The sequence below is a fragment of the Patella vulgata genome, chromosome 9 (genome assembly GCF_932274485.2).
Source record: "Patella vulgata chromosome 9, xgPatVulg1.2, whole genome shotgun sequence".
Classification (NCBI taxonomy): domain Eukaryota; kingdom Metazoa; phylum Mollusca; class Gastropoda; family Patellidae; genus Patella; species Patella vulgata.
Window position 1 is genome coordinate 23,821,364 of NC_065887.2, and position 17,542 is coordinate 23,838,905.

A 17,542-nucleotide genomic window follows, 5' to 3' on the forward strand; every position below is an offset into this window, starting at 1 on the left:
TTTATTATTATAGGATGATGGTTTAGTTATTGGTGCCCCTGGGTCAACATATTGGAGAGGTGTGTATTTTATCAATGATAAATTTTATAATCTTTTACAACATATGAATGAGCACCTTTCAGTTCAATAGTTATTGTTTAGGAAGAATTACAGAATTTGTATACACCCACAAACCTTGTAAATGTTTTACATGTAATATTTGTTTTATCAAACTTGCTTGGATTGTTTGTTCAGGCCTCGGGAGGAATTCTATCATTATTCGTTTAGGCCTGTGGAGGAACCTTATCAAATTCTGACTTTCCCATCAATTTATTGAGTAGTTTTTGCTCTAGAACACCACTATTTACATGTATTATGTTGGTGGTGTTGGCCTGTATGCATTGCCTGGCAGCGCTATGTTTTCTAACACTACACCTGACATAGTGTGGTATTGTGGTGTATAGGTCACAAGATGGCCTGGATTGTTTATGACAATAAGAAGGGCTAATTAAAAAAAAGCCATTTTACATTTCACTCCATCCAAGAATTCCATCTAGGATCAAATTATTGTTTTGCTGGAACACAGTTTCAGCATGAGAAGAAGATTACTATTATTCAGATCGTCTTGTGTAATTTTATAGACTTTACTTGTAAACATGTTAAATGATGATTAGCCCTTTGAGATTTTAACAAAGGTATCTGAACTTCAATGTTATGATAATCAGGGCTGGGGTGATGGTAATGGGTTATAATGTGTTTTATATTTGTAGGTGTTGTATTTCGATCAAATATCAGTGAGGAACTGGGTGTTGACAAGAATTGGTATAAATCACCTATACCAGTAGAAGAAGGTTCAGAAAGTAATACCCAAGCTCCACCTGTAGATAAATATGCTTATCTAGGTATAGTTAATTATCATATTTATCATATTAACTAACAGAATTATACTGTATAAATTGAGATTCAATGAAAATGGAGCACTTTTATCAATGGATAATTTTAAATCTTGATTGAGAGATATACTTTCATCTTGCTGTTTTGACGACAAGATGTAAGAATGATGTTTGCGAAAATGACCCACAAACCAGTTCTCTCACATAAAAAAAAATCTGAAATGAAATGAAATGGGGTTTAATGTCCTTTGGTTCTGCTGCGAACTGGGCTAATGAAGACAGGCATACGCGATACAGTGTGCTGAAGGAAATTTTGCCCAGACAGCGGCACTATGGCCTACTCTTATATCAAATTCCAACTGTCAAGGGATCTTTTACGTGCACGTCAATGTGTACATGGGACCTCGGTTTTTCGTCCCATCCGAACGACTAGACAGCTATCTTTGTCAGGCCCTCCGTCCTGCATCACTGACAAGGGGAACCACGCCGGAAAATCGGTATGAACTTTCTCGGCCAATGCAGGGATCGAACACCCGACCTCCAGGCTAGCAAGCCAGCATCTTACCCACTTAGCCACTGCACTCACAGTATAATATAATGTAGTGATTATTATCCATAGAACTGTGTTGTGTTATATTACGATCATCTGTTCCATTGCTAAGGATTATGTGATGAAATGCAAATATGTGAGAAAAGAATTAGGCATACCCATTTGTGCAATAACGTTAAGATTACAATTTTTTAGTGTACCTCCAAAACTACATGTACCTCAGCTTTGCATCAAAAGTTAAGACCAAATAAAAAATAATCTGGTTCTCAAATACTCCTGTGTCACTCATAAAGAGCCATATTACTGCATGTTAGTAGTTTCCCTGGGTTACGGGAAGTAAGCATATAAAAAATTTTGGAAATGTAGGCAAATATGCAAGAATGCAAATCATAAATGTTACTGACAATCATAAATGATGCTGGATAGTCATACATTAAACAAAGTAAGGAGATAAATGTAGTGCCTTGTAATGTTTATAAGAACTGAAGTCATTTACCTCAGAAGTGACAAAATAAAAACACGAAAACAAAAACCTCCCTCACTCCCACCCTCATCATAGATTTAAGAAGGATTGTCTGACAACCAGAATATTGTTTTGTATGGCCTAAGCTAGACTTGATATCTTCATCTGAAAGGGATATATAGGTAATCGAGACATTAAAGCATATTCTATTTTATTATGTTTGACTAATATTGGTTTAATTTTAGGTTATTCAGTAACTTCTGGAATATTTGATCAAACTAAAGAAAGATATTATGTATCTGGTGCTCCACGATCTCTACAAACAGGGGAGGTAATCTTCTTTACCAAGAGTACAGCAGATGGCAGTTTAAGATATGCTGAAAACCAGAAACTTAAAGGAACGAAAAATTTTGCAGCGTTTGGTTATTCTCTTTTATCTGTAGACATAAATAATGACAAGTAAGTATGTAGCTCAGATGAAAAATTTGTATAGCAGTATCCAGATTCAGTGAAAAAAGTGAACAAATATCCATACTGATACCCAGTGGAAAAGTATTTATACGTGAGAACAAATAAGTATATACCTTGATACCCAATGAAATTCTATGATAAAATAATCAAAGTTGTAGGCAAGGAACAAATATTCAAACCAGGTTAAGTGAAAAATTATCTGTTTTGGCATCGTGAAAAAATATCTGTTTTGGCATCGTGAAAAAATATCCATACAAGCATCCAAATTAGGAGTAACAGTTTTCTTGCAAGTGGACCTCTAGGGTAAACCCTGTCGATATCGATTGAGGCCCAATGAATAAATATCTATTCATAAGATCAAGTAAATGGATATTGAATTCAGTAACTACTTTTACCTGAACCATTGAGGTCAATTGAAAACAAAGAATATGGCTATTAGCACTGAATGAATATAACAATGTCTGGTGGGGAAAAATGTGGACACAGATTTCTTGATGGTTTGAATTTCTAGAAGAATGGACAGAAATACAACTATATAAGCACACAATCACCCTTGGGGCCATTATTTATTTACTGTATTATATGAAATGAATAAAGCAAGGTTTTTCCTGAATCTTGATAATCTTAGAGCAGAAAGTAGTTTGGGAAAAAATAACTTCAAATTTCAATTTTTCATTCATTGTTTTTTTTTAACAGGTATGATGATTTAATAGTTGGAGCACCATTTTATCACAGTAAAAATGTAGGAGGAGCTATTTATATCTATCTTGGTGGAGGAAGTATGGTGAGTTGTTACGTATTTGTTAACTAAGCATGGGATGACTTCATGCAGATTAGGTAACCATTAGATTAGTGTTATATCAGTTTCAATAGTTGCTGATGAATTGCACTGAGAAAGAACAAACCCTAGTAGTGTTTTTCACCAAAAGTTAGGACGTCATGTTAACATTATGACATCATATTAAAAGTTTAATTTAGTTAGATTTAAATCTAATCCCCGTTGTTTTATTTTTGCTTAGATCAACAATCTACAGACGCCTACTGAAATATTGAGTCGAAATATGAATGATGCTGAATGTAAGCTACTACAGTGTGAACATGCTAGATTTGGTCTCAGTTTTACTCGTCTTGGTGATATAAATATCGATGGATTTCAAGGTACTATATTAAATTGCTCACAGATTCTCCTATAACAGTTCTAAATGGATTAAGGGAAATAACTCTTAATACTGAATAATTTGGCTTCACATTAGACTGAGCCTGCTTTTATCCTAAAGAGAAAAAAAATAAAGAGTTTATCGCAAACACAAGCTCCTCGTTAAGCTTAGATGTATGTGATGTACCTATTTTGAAGCAGAAGGAGTTCTATCAATATATGTATCGTCACAGGTTACCGTTAACAGGGGTCTAAATTCGGGAAATTGGAACGAAGGCATTTTTTTCAAAAAATGCCACAGTAATTCCTTCTTCACAACGGCAGTTTTTATGCACACTAAGGCAAAGCTTTTAATTTACTTTCGTCACTATCGCATTTTTTAAACTGGAAAACTTTGATAAAGGTTATGAATAATAAATGCACGTAAACTATAAACGTTTTAATGTTTTCGTTCATAATGTCTATTCAGACACATCATCATTATTACATAATTAGTCCAGAATTCGGTCACCACAAACACCCTTAAATTGTTTAGGGCTTTATGTACACCGCAGTCCAGATGAATAGCATAATACATGTATGAATCCGTTTTATTTCTTTGAAATCAGAAGGCCCACGAATCTGCTTTGGCTCAGCGACACAAAGATTCGTGCACCAATCTATTTTTAGCTGTGGTTCGAGATCTAACTCGATAGAAAATGCAGTCACGAGAACTCGAGAAAGAGACAAAACAATAAATTCCTACTTTCCATTATGCCGTGGATTACGCAGGTATACAACGGCGATTTCAGTGTCAACATCAGCAAATTGCCGTCGTGATATTCTTAAATGAATTACCACGGCTAAAGATGCCGTAGTCATAATTTATTTTCTACGGCAAATTCACTAAATACTACGGCAATTGCCGCGGGTGCCGTCGTGAATTTTGACCACTGCGTTAATGTTTAGGAGGAATGATAACAGAGGCGATGGATTTACATGGTGAACCTCATACACATTGCTCCATGTATGGTTGAAGGCATTGGGGAAAAGAAGAGAAGAGATTTAATATTAGAGTCATTAGAGAAATCTATGATGACTTGAGATCAAATGCTCGCCCCAAAAGTTTTAAATTCTTAACATAATAGTTTGATATTTTATTAAACTTTTATAGATTTTGCTGTTGGTGCTCCATATGAAGGTAATGGGACTGTTTATATTTACCATGGTAACAAAGAGGGGAAGATAACTAATTATGCTCAGGTTGGTCAATATTCTGATAAATAATAAAAACTTGTTTTATGCCATGTTTTATAGCTAAGATACAGTTATAAACGATTATGATTGATCAAGTATCATTCTTCCAATCTTTCAAAAAAATAGAACTTATGGCGGACAAACAGGTGATCCTAATAGTCTCTTCTGTTGATGATCGGTTCACAAACGCTTATGTTAGAAATGTTTATTTTATTTTGTGTTTTACATGCACCCTATAAGTTTTTTGTATGCCCATTTTGAAATTAGATTATATATTGCCCTCAGCTCTGTCGGTTGATTTGTATATGCTCTTGTGCCAAAAATGTTTACATGTAGATTAGTTAAAGAAAAATCATGAAATTTTTTTAACAAAAAAAGTCATCATCATTTAGAATAAGTTTATCAAATTGAACAGTTATTGCCTTTGATTATTGTCATTTTACTTTGATATTTTAAAGTATAAATATTTCAGATTTTATATGCCCACATTGACGTGTAGGCATATATTGTGGAAAAAACTCTCAGTACATTGTTCTAGGCGCCCATTTGCCTAGAGTTTTGAGAAGAAATAGTGAATCAGTTTTAATTGAGCATGTGTATATTTTGTTGACATTGATGTATTATCTCTTGGCTTTGAATGCTCTTTCATTTTATTTTACCATTTTGTTTCATATATATATATAGAGACTTACAGCTGAAGATTTATCAACAACTGGTTTGAAATCATTTGGTTATTCTTTGTCCGGTGGCCTTGACCTGGATAAAAATGGCTATCCTGACCTTTTGGTGGGGTCATTTGAAGTTGGTCAAGTTGCGCTGATCAGAACACGTCCAATCATAAATCTAATGAAGAGAGTGACCTTAACACCAGAAATGATTAATTTAGAAGATACTCCAAATTGTTCTTACGATGGGGTACAACGCCACTGTATTCAAATTGAGATATGTTTACAATTTACAGCTGAACCAGCAGAAAGGTACGGTAATTAAAATTTTCACTTTACAATATGAGAAATGAAGAGTTGTTTGGATATTTTTTAGTTTCAAGATGATACAAATTATATCAGAAACATCAGATCAAACTTCAGGATTAAGGGTGAAGTTGGAAGGGGTATAGATAGATTTGTCTGCCTAACGTATGGGTTTTCTCCGGATAAACATATTTCCAAGTCACAAAAATGTACAGATGGTATTGCCAAAGTTTTTTGTTTCGTGTCAGTTTGACATTAAACTCTCTTCTCTCCAGACTCTCTAACTGTTAATTTTATTTTCAGTTTTCAAAACCGTCCAAAGATAAATTACCATATTGAAGCTGAGAAGAATCGAGGAGTACTAATTAATCGTTTAGATTTAAAGAACTCGATACCTGATACTAACAATAGGATTATTAAACGTCGTATGACTTTACGCAGACAGGGTTTAGATGGTACACCAAGTAAAGAAGTCTGTGAAAAAGAAATAGCTTATCTTAAGGTATTGAAGTTATTTCTAAAACAAAGAGCAATGTTTGGCTTTAATTTCTAATACACAAGCCCAAATAAACTTTGATTTGGCAAATTGACTGGTGGCTTAAAACCCCAAACTAACCTGTGACATCCTAGATTTGTTACTCATGCAATGTCTTACGAATTTACATTGTGTGGATTGTTTAACCTTGTAGTTATTCCAGTTTGTAGCTCACTGTTAATGGCGGGTATGAGTTGGAAATGATGGTTTATAGGTGGCTGAAAACATTAGATTATCCAGTCTCAGGAGATACAATACAGCATCTCTAGCATGGGTTCCATGCCGAGCGTATATGCCGCTTGATACCAAGGGCTTTGGAAAATGACCGAAACCAGATCTGACACATCGGTCTGTTTGCACGCCAGAAAAATAGCGCATTTTTGAAAAAAGACAATGCTACTATCGACCTCTGCTATGTAACTATAAGATTTTACGGCCTGTTGGGAATAATGCACATGTATAGAAGCCATGTAATCTCTTGATTGGTGTTATAGAGTTGCATAGGTCAGTGTGTTTTCTATAGAGCGCATGGTAATACGTCTACTACAATGATATTGCTACGGGCAATTTAGCTCTTTATTTGTCTTTAACCAAGTAAGAAATTTCGATAATAAAAGCTATTTAAATAGACAAATGAGCTCATTTCATTAATAAATTATTATTATAAGCCAATAATATTTTGTGTACCCCATGCTGACAAAGTGGTATAGACACAAGCATTCATGATACCCTACCATAAATAAAAAACATGAAATATAAATTTAATATGCAAAGTTTTCGTGCTTTATAAACATAAGATTGGTGAAATTGTATGGAAATTTTATATACAAAAATGTTGGGTTTGGTAAAGGATATCCATTAAGAATAAAAATTTCTATCATTTGATTTTCAGGATAATTTTGCCGATAAGTTAAATCCATTAGAGTTAACAATACAGTATAGTTTAGATGATGTACCTTATACTAAACCTACACCTGGCGACGAACCTCTAGATGTTAACGAATATCCAATCCTAGCTACAGACGCCATTGATAAAGATTCTGAAGCTGTAACAATGACAGCAACTGTATGTATTATCAATAATTTGTTTTATTAAACTTTGTTTGACGTGAGCAATGAATAATCTGTTGCTTCATGATCACTCGAAGATGAATTGTCAAAAAACGACTATGTCTATTTTAAAACTAATATGGCAAGCACTTGACCCATGTAATATTGCAAGAATCACTATTAAACCCCTGTAAGAGCCATTGATGGCATGAAGACAATTTCAGATTCAAATTCATCCTTTGTCAAGACAATTCTGGCCTTGCTGGTATTAGACATAGATACATTTATTGTTCTTTTAACTACAATTGTGCTATATTATTGTCTGGTATGATTAAAATCCTTTCTATATCCAATCCCTTGCCTATTATTTGTCATAATATGCCCCTCTCCTATATTTGGCCTATTTAAACATATGTTCTGAGTTTCCAATGTTAAGTAATTATAAAAGAAATGTACTGATTATTTGTGATTGTTTATAGGTTGATTTTGTAAAAGAATGTGGTGATGATAACAAGTGTGATAGTAATTTACAGTTTAATGCTAAACTAGGATTACCAAAGTAAGTTAAACTAGTCAACTGTATTAAAGATGATGTCACAATTTTCATTGGATCTGAGAAATCGTTCTTGAAGTATGTAAACTAAATGCCCATATGTGAAGAAATAGCCTGTTTACATTGCCTAATAGTTTTAGTCCAAAATATTGAGCTGTTACGAAATGGATCACCATTTTAGAGTGCCTGCCACCATTTTTTCATTGTGTAACCTGATAAATGTGACTATTGATAATGGATGTTATTTGTGAAGACTAATATTTGTCCTTGTCAAAGACAATTTGAACTTAGGTGATGGAGTCGACTGTGACTGGTGTTTCTAGAGGGTAACAAGATTTAGGCAAATTTTAGATTACAAAGAATTGTTTAAGTAACAGATACAAAGTGTTATGACTACTCTAATTAATCCACAGTCCGGTTCACGTCTGATGAGGACATTTTACCAAATTGTTCAGCTGTTATAGCCTTGATCCTGCCTTGCCACAATTGTCCTTTTGTGCATGTAACCTTTAGAAAATAAACGGTTACTTGCTCAACAGGAGAATTTCATTGTCCATCCATGAACAGTCACATTAACATTGATACACAATTCGGCTGATCCATATGTCAGCCTAAATTTAACACTCCTCAAAACAATAACATGATTAACGGCTAACCATTGGTAACATCATGTAAATATCTAATAATAGAAGGCAGTAAAAAATAGGACACAAAGGGTCACATTAATTTCAATATTCAAGTGTGTGGACTCCTTTCTTGAAACATGTTATATTCTAGTAACTATGTTGTGTTGTTTGACAACCTATGTTAGTACATTTAATATTTTGATATTACAGAGATAAAGATGGTAATTATGTATTAAGTATGGGAGAACTAAGTTTTATTGATTTGGATATCAGTGTTATAAATATTGGTGAAGCTGCATATTTTACTAGACTATTTATTACGAAACCAGAAAGTCTACGATATCGAAGAACAGAGGTTAAAAATACAACCACAACTGTAAGTTGTCTAGATTTTCTTTCCGGATTTATTTCTATCACAGTTATCTTGTTTTTTGTATGCGGATTTGATTTAATGAACATGTAGTTGACACGCAACTATTGTAATCTACATTCACATTTGAAAATGCTTCGGAAAGAAAACTGAACATATTCAGAATCTGGAACAATTCACATTGGGTTTTCACTGAAGTATGTCAAGAAAAAGTGGATATTTGTTTTTACCTGCATTTATTACTTGTGTCCTGTTTTATCCCAGTGGGGTGTGGGGGGATATTGCTTAATGGTCTAAGCAGAACAGTAGGACGTTAAACCCCATTTCATTTCATTTCATTTGTCCCACGAAGAACGACAATGAAGTAAATTTTCTTGTGCCAACTGGACAATGGATAATATCTTTACCCTTAAAGAGTTGCTTGTCAAAATGACTGACTTTAGTCATAGTCCGCCTCTATTACTGTAAACAACATTTGAACTGTAAATAATTCAAATGATATGAGATAATTGTTTTAAAGGGGTATTGTCATATTTTGTGACATTGATTTATTTTACTATTGATTTCCTTACCCAGTCAGTTTAGTTTTTAAATACTACCTCTTTTTGTTATCAGTAAACGATTTCATTAGTATAAACTTAACACACCTTATGTCAGCCAAGTTTGTACATAAATATGTAATGGATAATCTCATAGAGTTAGAAAGTTGGCCATAACCCTTTAATAAGACTGGTTGATGAATAATCTTTTTTTTTGCAGCAGCAATCAAATGTTAAGTGTGCACCAAGTACTGAGAATAAAACATTGATAGAATGTGAAGAAATAGGAAACCCCTTACCCCAAGATCAGAAAGTTTTCTTTCTCATCCGACTTGATGCTGCCGATCTTGAGGCATCACAAGATGTATTAGAACTGAGAGTCTGGGTTAATACGTAAGTAATTTTAAATATTGGTAGATGAGACTGATAAGTTTTATAATTTGTTTCACCGAGAATATAAATGTAATAAAGTTTGATTGATATCATATTCAAAATAACCTTAGATTCATTTACCATCTTCATTAAAGTTACAATTTCATATTTTTAAGTTATAATTTTAAAATGTATTAAAATAAAGCCCTAAAATAGATGGTATCTATAAACAGTCCTACATGTACCTTGTTAAAGAATAATCCTATTAATCCTATAATTCACTGTTGCCAGTTGAGAAATTGGCAAAAATATCATATTCAACTTTAAATTCAAACGTTTGAAGATAGCTATTCTATGGTGGGGAATAGGAAAACAAGGGAGGTAATTGTGTTATTAATTCCAGTGCGAAGATTTTTAAGTGTGAGAAAGATAAATTATGATAGTATAATAGAGAGTTGACAACCTATTGAGCAAAAGACAGAAATGATTATGTTTTGACTTTCTTAGAAAATATGAAATTGTAACTTTAAACTCCTTGAATAACAAACAAAATTAATTGAAAATAACATTAAACTCATCTAATTATCATAAATTCAAACACTGGCCTACTGAAACAAAAACATGTTTAAATCTGTTATCAAATACATTTGTTTAGGATTAACCTTAAACTGATCTGCTGACAATTCTGTTTGGGGATGTTATTTTTCCCATTTTTTCATCGTTTTGTTTAGTTTTAAAAGTTTGACCAATTTTCAGTTTTACTGCTTTCTACACATTGTAAAACCAGAATAGAAAATAAAAGTTATGATTGACAAATGATATGATAAATGTATTTGTTGTTGTTTCAGAACAAGTTCAGAGTTAACTAAAGAAAGTGACAGTATTAGCATGCCTTTCCGTGTTATAAATCGTGCAGATATTGGTGTCAATGGGTAAGTCAAGTAATTCTTAAAATGGTTGTGACCAGTTGAAAAATTGTGGACTCAATAAGAAAAGTAGTTCATGACATGGAAATATTCTTTATTCATTGTTGAAGGAGAAGGTCCAATTTTTACTGTGTTTCATTTCATTATACAAATCAACCATTGAAATGTGCAGAAAGGCATTATTTTTGTGTAGAGCACTCGCTTCTAATTTCTCATTGAGTGATCTTATACATTATAAATGTGTCTGATCAATATCATTTTTTGGATGTCACCTTATAAAAATAGATTTTATTGTTACTCTTTCTGGAACATCCAGTAACGCTTAGTTTTCTAGGCAACTTATCTTTGACAGAGTTGTGGTGGGTATGTTGCTAACAGCTTATATTGGAATTTAACAATTGTGAGTTTGGAACGTACCAAATTGACAGAGAGAATTGCAATTGAGTGACAGAAATCAGATTTTCTCAGCGTTCTCAGATAGTAGGGTGTTCAAGATTAAAAAAGGGAACTTTGAGGAAAGACAAGGGGAACAATTTAGTGTGTATTTTATGCAGTAACAATTGGCTATGCTTGTATTTACTTTGTTACTGTACAGTTTTTGCTTAGTTTTGTATGGCCTATTAATGAGATATGAAAAATGTAGAAATGGTTTACCTTGGTTGTGAATTCTGAAAGTATGTAAAAAAATTTAAAGATGTAATAAATTTTATATTTTAGTATTGCACAACCAGATGATCCTATTATATATGGTCGTGATATATATGGACAGGATAGTATTAAAATAGAAGATGAAATCGGACCAGCTATTAATCATACATTTGTGGTAATATTATCAACATTATTTAATATCAGTATGATAAAAATTATGTGTCTTTCAATGTGTTTTATATTGTCTCCTGCCTTTTGAAAAAAAGCAGGGGACTATTAAAATGGGTCCGTTCATCTGCCTATCTGTCTGTCCGTCACACTCTTTGGGACACAATAACTCTGCTTCTAATTGAGGTAGAATATTTAAACTTGGTGTAGGTGTCTATTAGGTGAATACCTTGACAAAGTTCGATCATGCACATTTTCCACTAAAGCTAAGCAAAGTTAAGCAATTTAATTGGTTGAGACTTTGGAACACGATAACTTTGGTTCTGATTGGGTGAGGGCAATGAAACTAGAGTATAGATTCATTATGTCAATACATTGACTAAGTTTGATGATGGGAATTTTCTGCTTAGGCTAAGTAGTGATAAGCAATTTGGTTGTTCAAGACTTTGGAACATAACAACACTGCTTTTAATTGATGTATAGATAGTCATTAGGCGAATGTCTTGACTGAGCTCAATGATTAATATTTCCTGTGAAAGCTAAGATAACTTTGATTCTAACTGATGAAGTGTGATGAAACTTAGTGTATAGTTTCACTACAAGGAACTTCAAAACATTGACTGAGTTTGATCGTGAACATTTTATGCTTAGACTAAGTATAGATAATCAGTTTGATTATGCAATACTTTTGAAAAAAGTAAATGTGCAATAAATTAATGTGTGATCTGTTTATTTTGGGGTTTCGATGGGAGGCATAACCCCACTGTTGGCTTGTTTTCTTTCATTATAACTCCCACAATTTTATTAACATCAATATCAGTCTCTGTTTTTCGACTCGGTTTATTTTTGTATTATTTTTTTTTTACCAGTCTCAATTTTACTTGGAAATAAAAAGGAGAAATAAAAAAAAATCAGTGCTTATACTCCCTTTATTCATTTTTTATACAACAAGTTTTTATTAGATAAATATACAAATATAATTTTTGATAGTAGGGTGTAGTGAACTCTATTGACACAAATAGATAAAGTTGTGTTATAGGGCTATCACATGTCCATAATCTATGTTAGAATAAGCTTTCAAAGAGGTCGGAGTTTATCATGATAGTGGCCATACTATAGGTTAAAGTTTATTATCTAAACTTATCAAGTGGTGTGCATGATAACACATGAACTTTGGCTTATTTAACTCCTTTAGTTCATGTAAAATCACAAGAGAAGATGTAGGCTCATAGCTATACAGAGGTCTAGTTATATTTTTTTTGTTTATTTTTTGCATAAGATTTGAATTGTAGCTGACTCAAAGAATTATTATTTTTTTTTTTAAATATAAAATAATCTCTTATGATTTATAATAATTACCATAAATTTCACGTGAAAGATTTTGTAGTTTTCAGTAGGCACAAAGTTTTAGAAATAGGGTTATGAATAGACATCAGTATGATTATATCTTAAAATTACATGTATGCTTACTCTTTCTAGAACATGTGATACCTCTTCCACATAAATAAGTTCACATATTTTACATACTGTTTTGTGTATAATAAACATTTTATTAATGGATATGCAAGCTTTGTCTGTGTGCCTTGTTCTTTATCATTTTCATAAGAAAACAGTTTTCACCCAGTGGTGCTTTTGAAATATAGATCTTAGATGACAAACCACATCTTTCAATCAGGAATGACTGGTGTCCTGAGAAAATGGTTTTCCACACAGTTCAATTTGTCAGCAAAAAAAATGATATTTTGTTCAAGGGGAAATAACTAGTGTTGTTTATTTTTAGGTGACCAACTATGGTCCTGGTACAGTCACTGAATCTACATTATATATTGAGTGGCCATATGAGTTAATTAATACTGAGGGAAAATATCTACTGTATATGATGCAAGCTCCATTAGTTATGTCAGGCAATGCTGAATGTAGATACAATCCTGAAATAGTTAATCCTATTGGTATAAAGGTAAGTTACTGGATATCTTTATCTTCATAGCAAGGTTCTTAATCCATTTTGAAACAAACCGGCCAGAACTGGGTCAAATGAGATCCCTTTAATATAACCATATTAAACAAAAATAATTCTTGGTAATGTGTTCTGGAGAATGTCGTATTCTAATGTACATGTATGTGATTACCACAAAAATAGGTACACCTTTCGAAACATTTTCCATATTTAATTCATGTACAGCCTTGAAGTTCACGTCCGTAATATTCCTGAATATATCACTGTCGTGGTTTATTTGATGTATTATAAAGTGTTCATGTTTAGTTCATCATTCGATGGAAATTGTGATTTTTCTAGAAAAGTTAGTATCAGAAAATACCGTAGCCAAAATAAGCTGATACGGCACCATGGCATTTCTTCATGACACAATTTGTAGTTTTTGTCTTACCACATAAATTGTAAAAAATTTTATTCATTCGTTGATGATAGACAAATGGCACTAGGAACACATGACAACCATAATTGACATTGCTTTAAAATAAAATTTTGTACGACTATGTCATATGTAGCCTGCAATAATACAACATGTGTATAAAAGCAAGAATATGTCTGAATACTTATGTATTCCCCACCATGATATATACCTTTACCATTGTAATTCGTGAATGACATAAATTTAAACAATTTTTGAAAGATATGCATGGATTGTGGAAATGCTTGCCTTTATAGTCAGATATGCTATTCAATTTCCCCCTATTTTAAATACAGCTTTGTCCTTAAATAATTAGGGATTAAATCAGTAAATGTTTAACTGACACTAAACAAGTTTAGATGGTAGGTTGATTGAATCATCCCTCAACTCTATCCCCAAGAATTAGCAAGTACTTCACAATATTCCTCGATATCCCTGTAGAAAGCATGCTGTATGTGTTTATGTACTGTTTTGTTTTTCAGGAAAATCCACGATATATCATTCGCCCTAGAAACGATCTAATAGTTCAAGTAAGTTCATTCCTGAGAAAAAGTTGGTTGTATATTGTTCTGGCTGCCGCCCGTCCTTCCATTGACCACAGTTGTTTGTGGACACTCTAGAGAGTGTATTAAATTTATACACAGTTTTTATGTTTATGAGTTAAAAAAAGCCTATAATTTTTATCAATTTCATATAATTACTGTCAGAATCTTGGCCCTTGGTCACTGAGATAAATCTTGTGTGTGTTCTGGAGACTAAAGATATCGTTTGATTGATTTAAAATTGATACAGTGTTTCTGTTCATGACCTGTTTCGTTGTCATATATATAATCTACCATTTATGTTCTGGGAATAGCAAGAATATGTTTCTTTTATATCTTTTAAATTTGAAAAGAAGAAAATATAGTCTTGCCTTTTTGTTAGAAAAATAATGTTAAGTGTACTTCAACTTGTATGCCAGTAGGAAGCCACTGTAGCTAGTTGGGTAAGGCGCTGGCTCGCTAGACTGGAGGTCGGGTGTTCGATCCCTGCATTGGCCGAGAAAGTTCATCCCGATTTTCCGACGTGGTTTCCCCTTGTCAGTGATGCAGGATGGAGGGCCTGACAAGGACAGCTGTCTAGTCCTTTGGATGAGACGAAAAACCGAGGTCCCATGTAAACATTGGAATGCACGTAAAAGATCCCTTGGCAGTTGGAATTCGATATAAGAGTAGGCGATAGTGCTGCTGCCCGGGCAAAATTTCCCTCATAGCACACTGTATGGCATATGCCCGTCTACATTAGCCCAGTATAGGAGCAGAACAGTAGGACGTTAAACCCCATTTCATTTCATTTCATTTCTGTATGCCAGTAGGTTAATGACATCCCCTACCCTGTCGTGATCTTCATTCATTGTATAGTATATCAAGCCTGATAATTATTAAAAACATAATACCATTCATTCTTCCACCTAATGGTAAAACTAGAACAATATTTGCAGAAATGAAAAAGTTACCTTTAAGGGCACAACAAGGCAATTCATTCAGAAATATTTTAAAAGTCAAACAAATATACTATTATGTAAAGACTGTTATGCAATTAAGTAGATCAAGCATACATAAACTTTCATTAAATATGCACTGGCTTGTACGAAAGAAATATTATTCCAGTATTTGTCTCAGAGAAATCTAGATGGCAGTGTGAAATCAGTAGAAACCAGTATATTAACTTAGATAAACTTAGGATTGATCAATTAGAATAATTTTGGGACTAAAATGTATTTTTAAAGTTGATTGCATGTGGTTTGAAATTAAACTTTATATTTAACTTATATTCTGGCATGTTTCTGTTTGTTATTTCAATATATTGACTTTTAGATAATATATTGACTTTAAGATTATACCACAATATATTGCAATTGACTTAATGATATTACACCACAATATATTGACTTTAAGATATTATACCACAGTATGTTGATTTTAAGATGTTATACCATAATATATTGTTTTGCTGTAGTGTTTCACAATATGTTAATTAGTATATTGTTACGTATGGTGTATATTATTACAGCAAGGAGTAATACCAGGAGGTGTATTAGAATATAAAGAAAAACCAAGTGAGATACAAGAAGGGGGTAGATCAAGACGTAGTGCTGACCGTGTCAAGAGAGCTGATAACAATGTTATTTTGGTATGTATCAAATCCATTGAGGAATATCCCAACCTCACTTGTCCATAAACATTTTCGAACTGCACATGTAGTGAGATTTTTGTCAAGCCATTGATCGATGTATCTTTGAACAATCACAAACTCATTTATAATTGTATTATGCTATCAAACTTCAGACACTAAATTAAAAGCCGACTATTTAAATGGATTATAATCAAACATTTGAAAATCTGTGCAAACAAAAGATTATATTTAACAAGTTGTTAAGGTATTTCATATCTATGCAACTGTCATCAAATTAATGAAGAATAATATTTTTTTATTTAATTATATTTTGTGATTATGCATTTGTTATTATAGGGATGTAAAAGAGATACAGCTAAATGTCACACAATAACATGTAGCTTAGGTGAATTGGGTCCTAGAGATTATGTAACTGTTACTATCAGAGCTAGATTGTGGGAAAATACTTTATTAAAGGTAAGTACAAATATTAAATATCTTTCTTTGATTTTAAATGACCAATATGCTGTTCTTCATATCGTTAATCTCAAAATCTTGATTTGTACGGTAATATTCTCAGACCTAAACATCTGAATATATTAAGATTCTTGCAAAATATTTTACAAATTTTCAATAAAATCAACAAGATTTCATGGCTATTTGTTAGACAATAAATTATGCCATAAATAAGTATATCAATCTGATATGATTATATTACGATATTAAGCTATCTCATTTTATGTTTTTAGGATTTCCGTAAAGTACGAGAAGTAAAGATTCGATCACGAGCCGAGTTAGTGATAGATTCAGCTTTAAATGTAGAACAAACAGATGATACTAATGATATAACATATGTAAGTTTTATTAAATAATAATGATATAAGATAAGTAAGTTTTATAACATAACAATAGCAAGATAATTCTGTAATATTATTGACAAAGGAGATAATGATACTCAGTTGAATATTCTGGAATTTATTTCTCTCAGTCCATTGACAGATGAATATTGAGTAAACATAAATGAACTTGAAAATATCTTCAAAAGACATAAATGCAGAAACAAGTTCCACATGTTTGAATATGTCACGATTCTGCTCTCTTCATATCTATGATTGGAAAAATTGTGATTGAGTTTAATTCTATGTTGCTCGATTCTGCAGCATTGTCCAGACTTGCTGAACAAAATTTAATCTTATCTGCAAATAAATCCCTATGTAGAGATAAATTAACAAAAGAAAATAGTAGGGAGGGAGGTTTATATAATCAATGGTATATTATTGTTTATCTTATAGGCTGTAACTATAGCTATACCTGATGTTAAAGTAGCTGAACCTAAAGGTATAGAATGGTGGATTATATTGATAGCTGTATTAGCGGGAGTATTATTACTTGTTATATTAATACTTATATTATGGAAAGTAAGTAATAATAATAATTTCATTATTTCAGCACCATTTTCCCTTTCCTGTCT

General features: G+C 32.5%; 1 protein-coding gene across 2 annotated transcripts in view; it reads left to right on the forward strand.

Annotated features, from left to right (window-relative positions):
* LOC126831780 (integrin alpha-PS1) overlaps positions 1–17,542 on the forward strand; it is a 47,092-nt gene that overhangs the window by 23,070 nt on the left and 6,480 nt on the right. Inside the window, exons 5-24 of one of the 2 annotated variants that reach the window (XM_050562421.2) lie at positions 14–59; positions 750–881; positions 2,131–2,344; positions 3,053–3,140; positions 3,376–3,514; positions 4,666–4,754; positions 5,433–5,725; positions 6,023–6,221; positions 7,147–7,320; positions 7,784–7,863; positions 8,694–8,859; positions 9,613–9,785; positions 10,613–10,696; positions 11,408–11,513; positions 13,287–13,463; positions 14,400–14,447; positions 15,970–16,089; positions 16,429–16,548; positions 16,821–16,925; positions 17,364–17,489. In XM_050562421.2, the coding sequence (XP_050418378.2) occupies positions 14–59; positions 750–881; positions 2,131–2,344; positions 3,053–3,140; positions 3,376–3,514; positions 4,666–4,754; positions 5,433–5,725; positions 6,023–6,221; positions 7,147–7,320; positions 7,784–7,863; positions 8,694–8,859; positions 9,613–9,785; positions 10,613–10,696; positions 11,408–11,513; positions 13,287–13,463; positions 14,400–14,447; positions 15,970–16,089; positions 16,429–16,548; positions 16,821–16,925; positions 17,364–17,489 (2,679 nt within the window). The remainder of the gene's footprint in view (positions 1–13; positions 60–749; positions 882–2,130; positions 2,345–3,052; positions 3,141–3,375; positions 3,515–4,665; positions 4,755–5,432; positions 5,726–6,022; positions 6,222–7,146; positions 7,321–7,783; positions 7,864–8,693; positions 8,860–9,612; positions 9,786–10,612; positions 10,697–11,407; positions 11,514–13,286; positions 13,464–14,399; positions 14,448–15,969; positions 16,090–16,428; positions 16,549–16,820; positions 16,926–17,363; positions 17,490–17,542) is intronic. The other variant, XM_050562422.2, reaches the window with a different exon arrangement.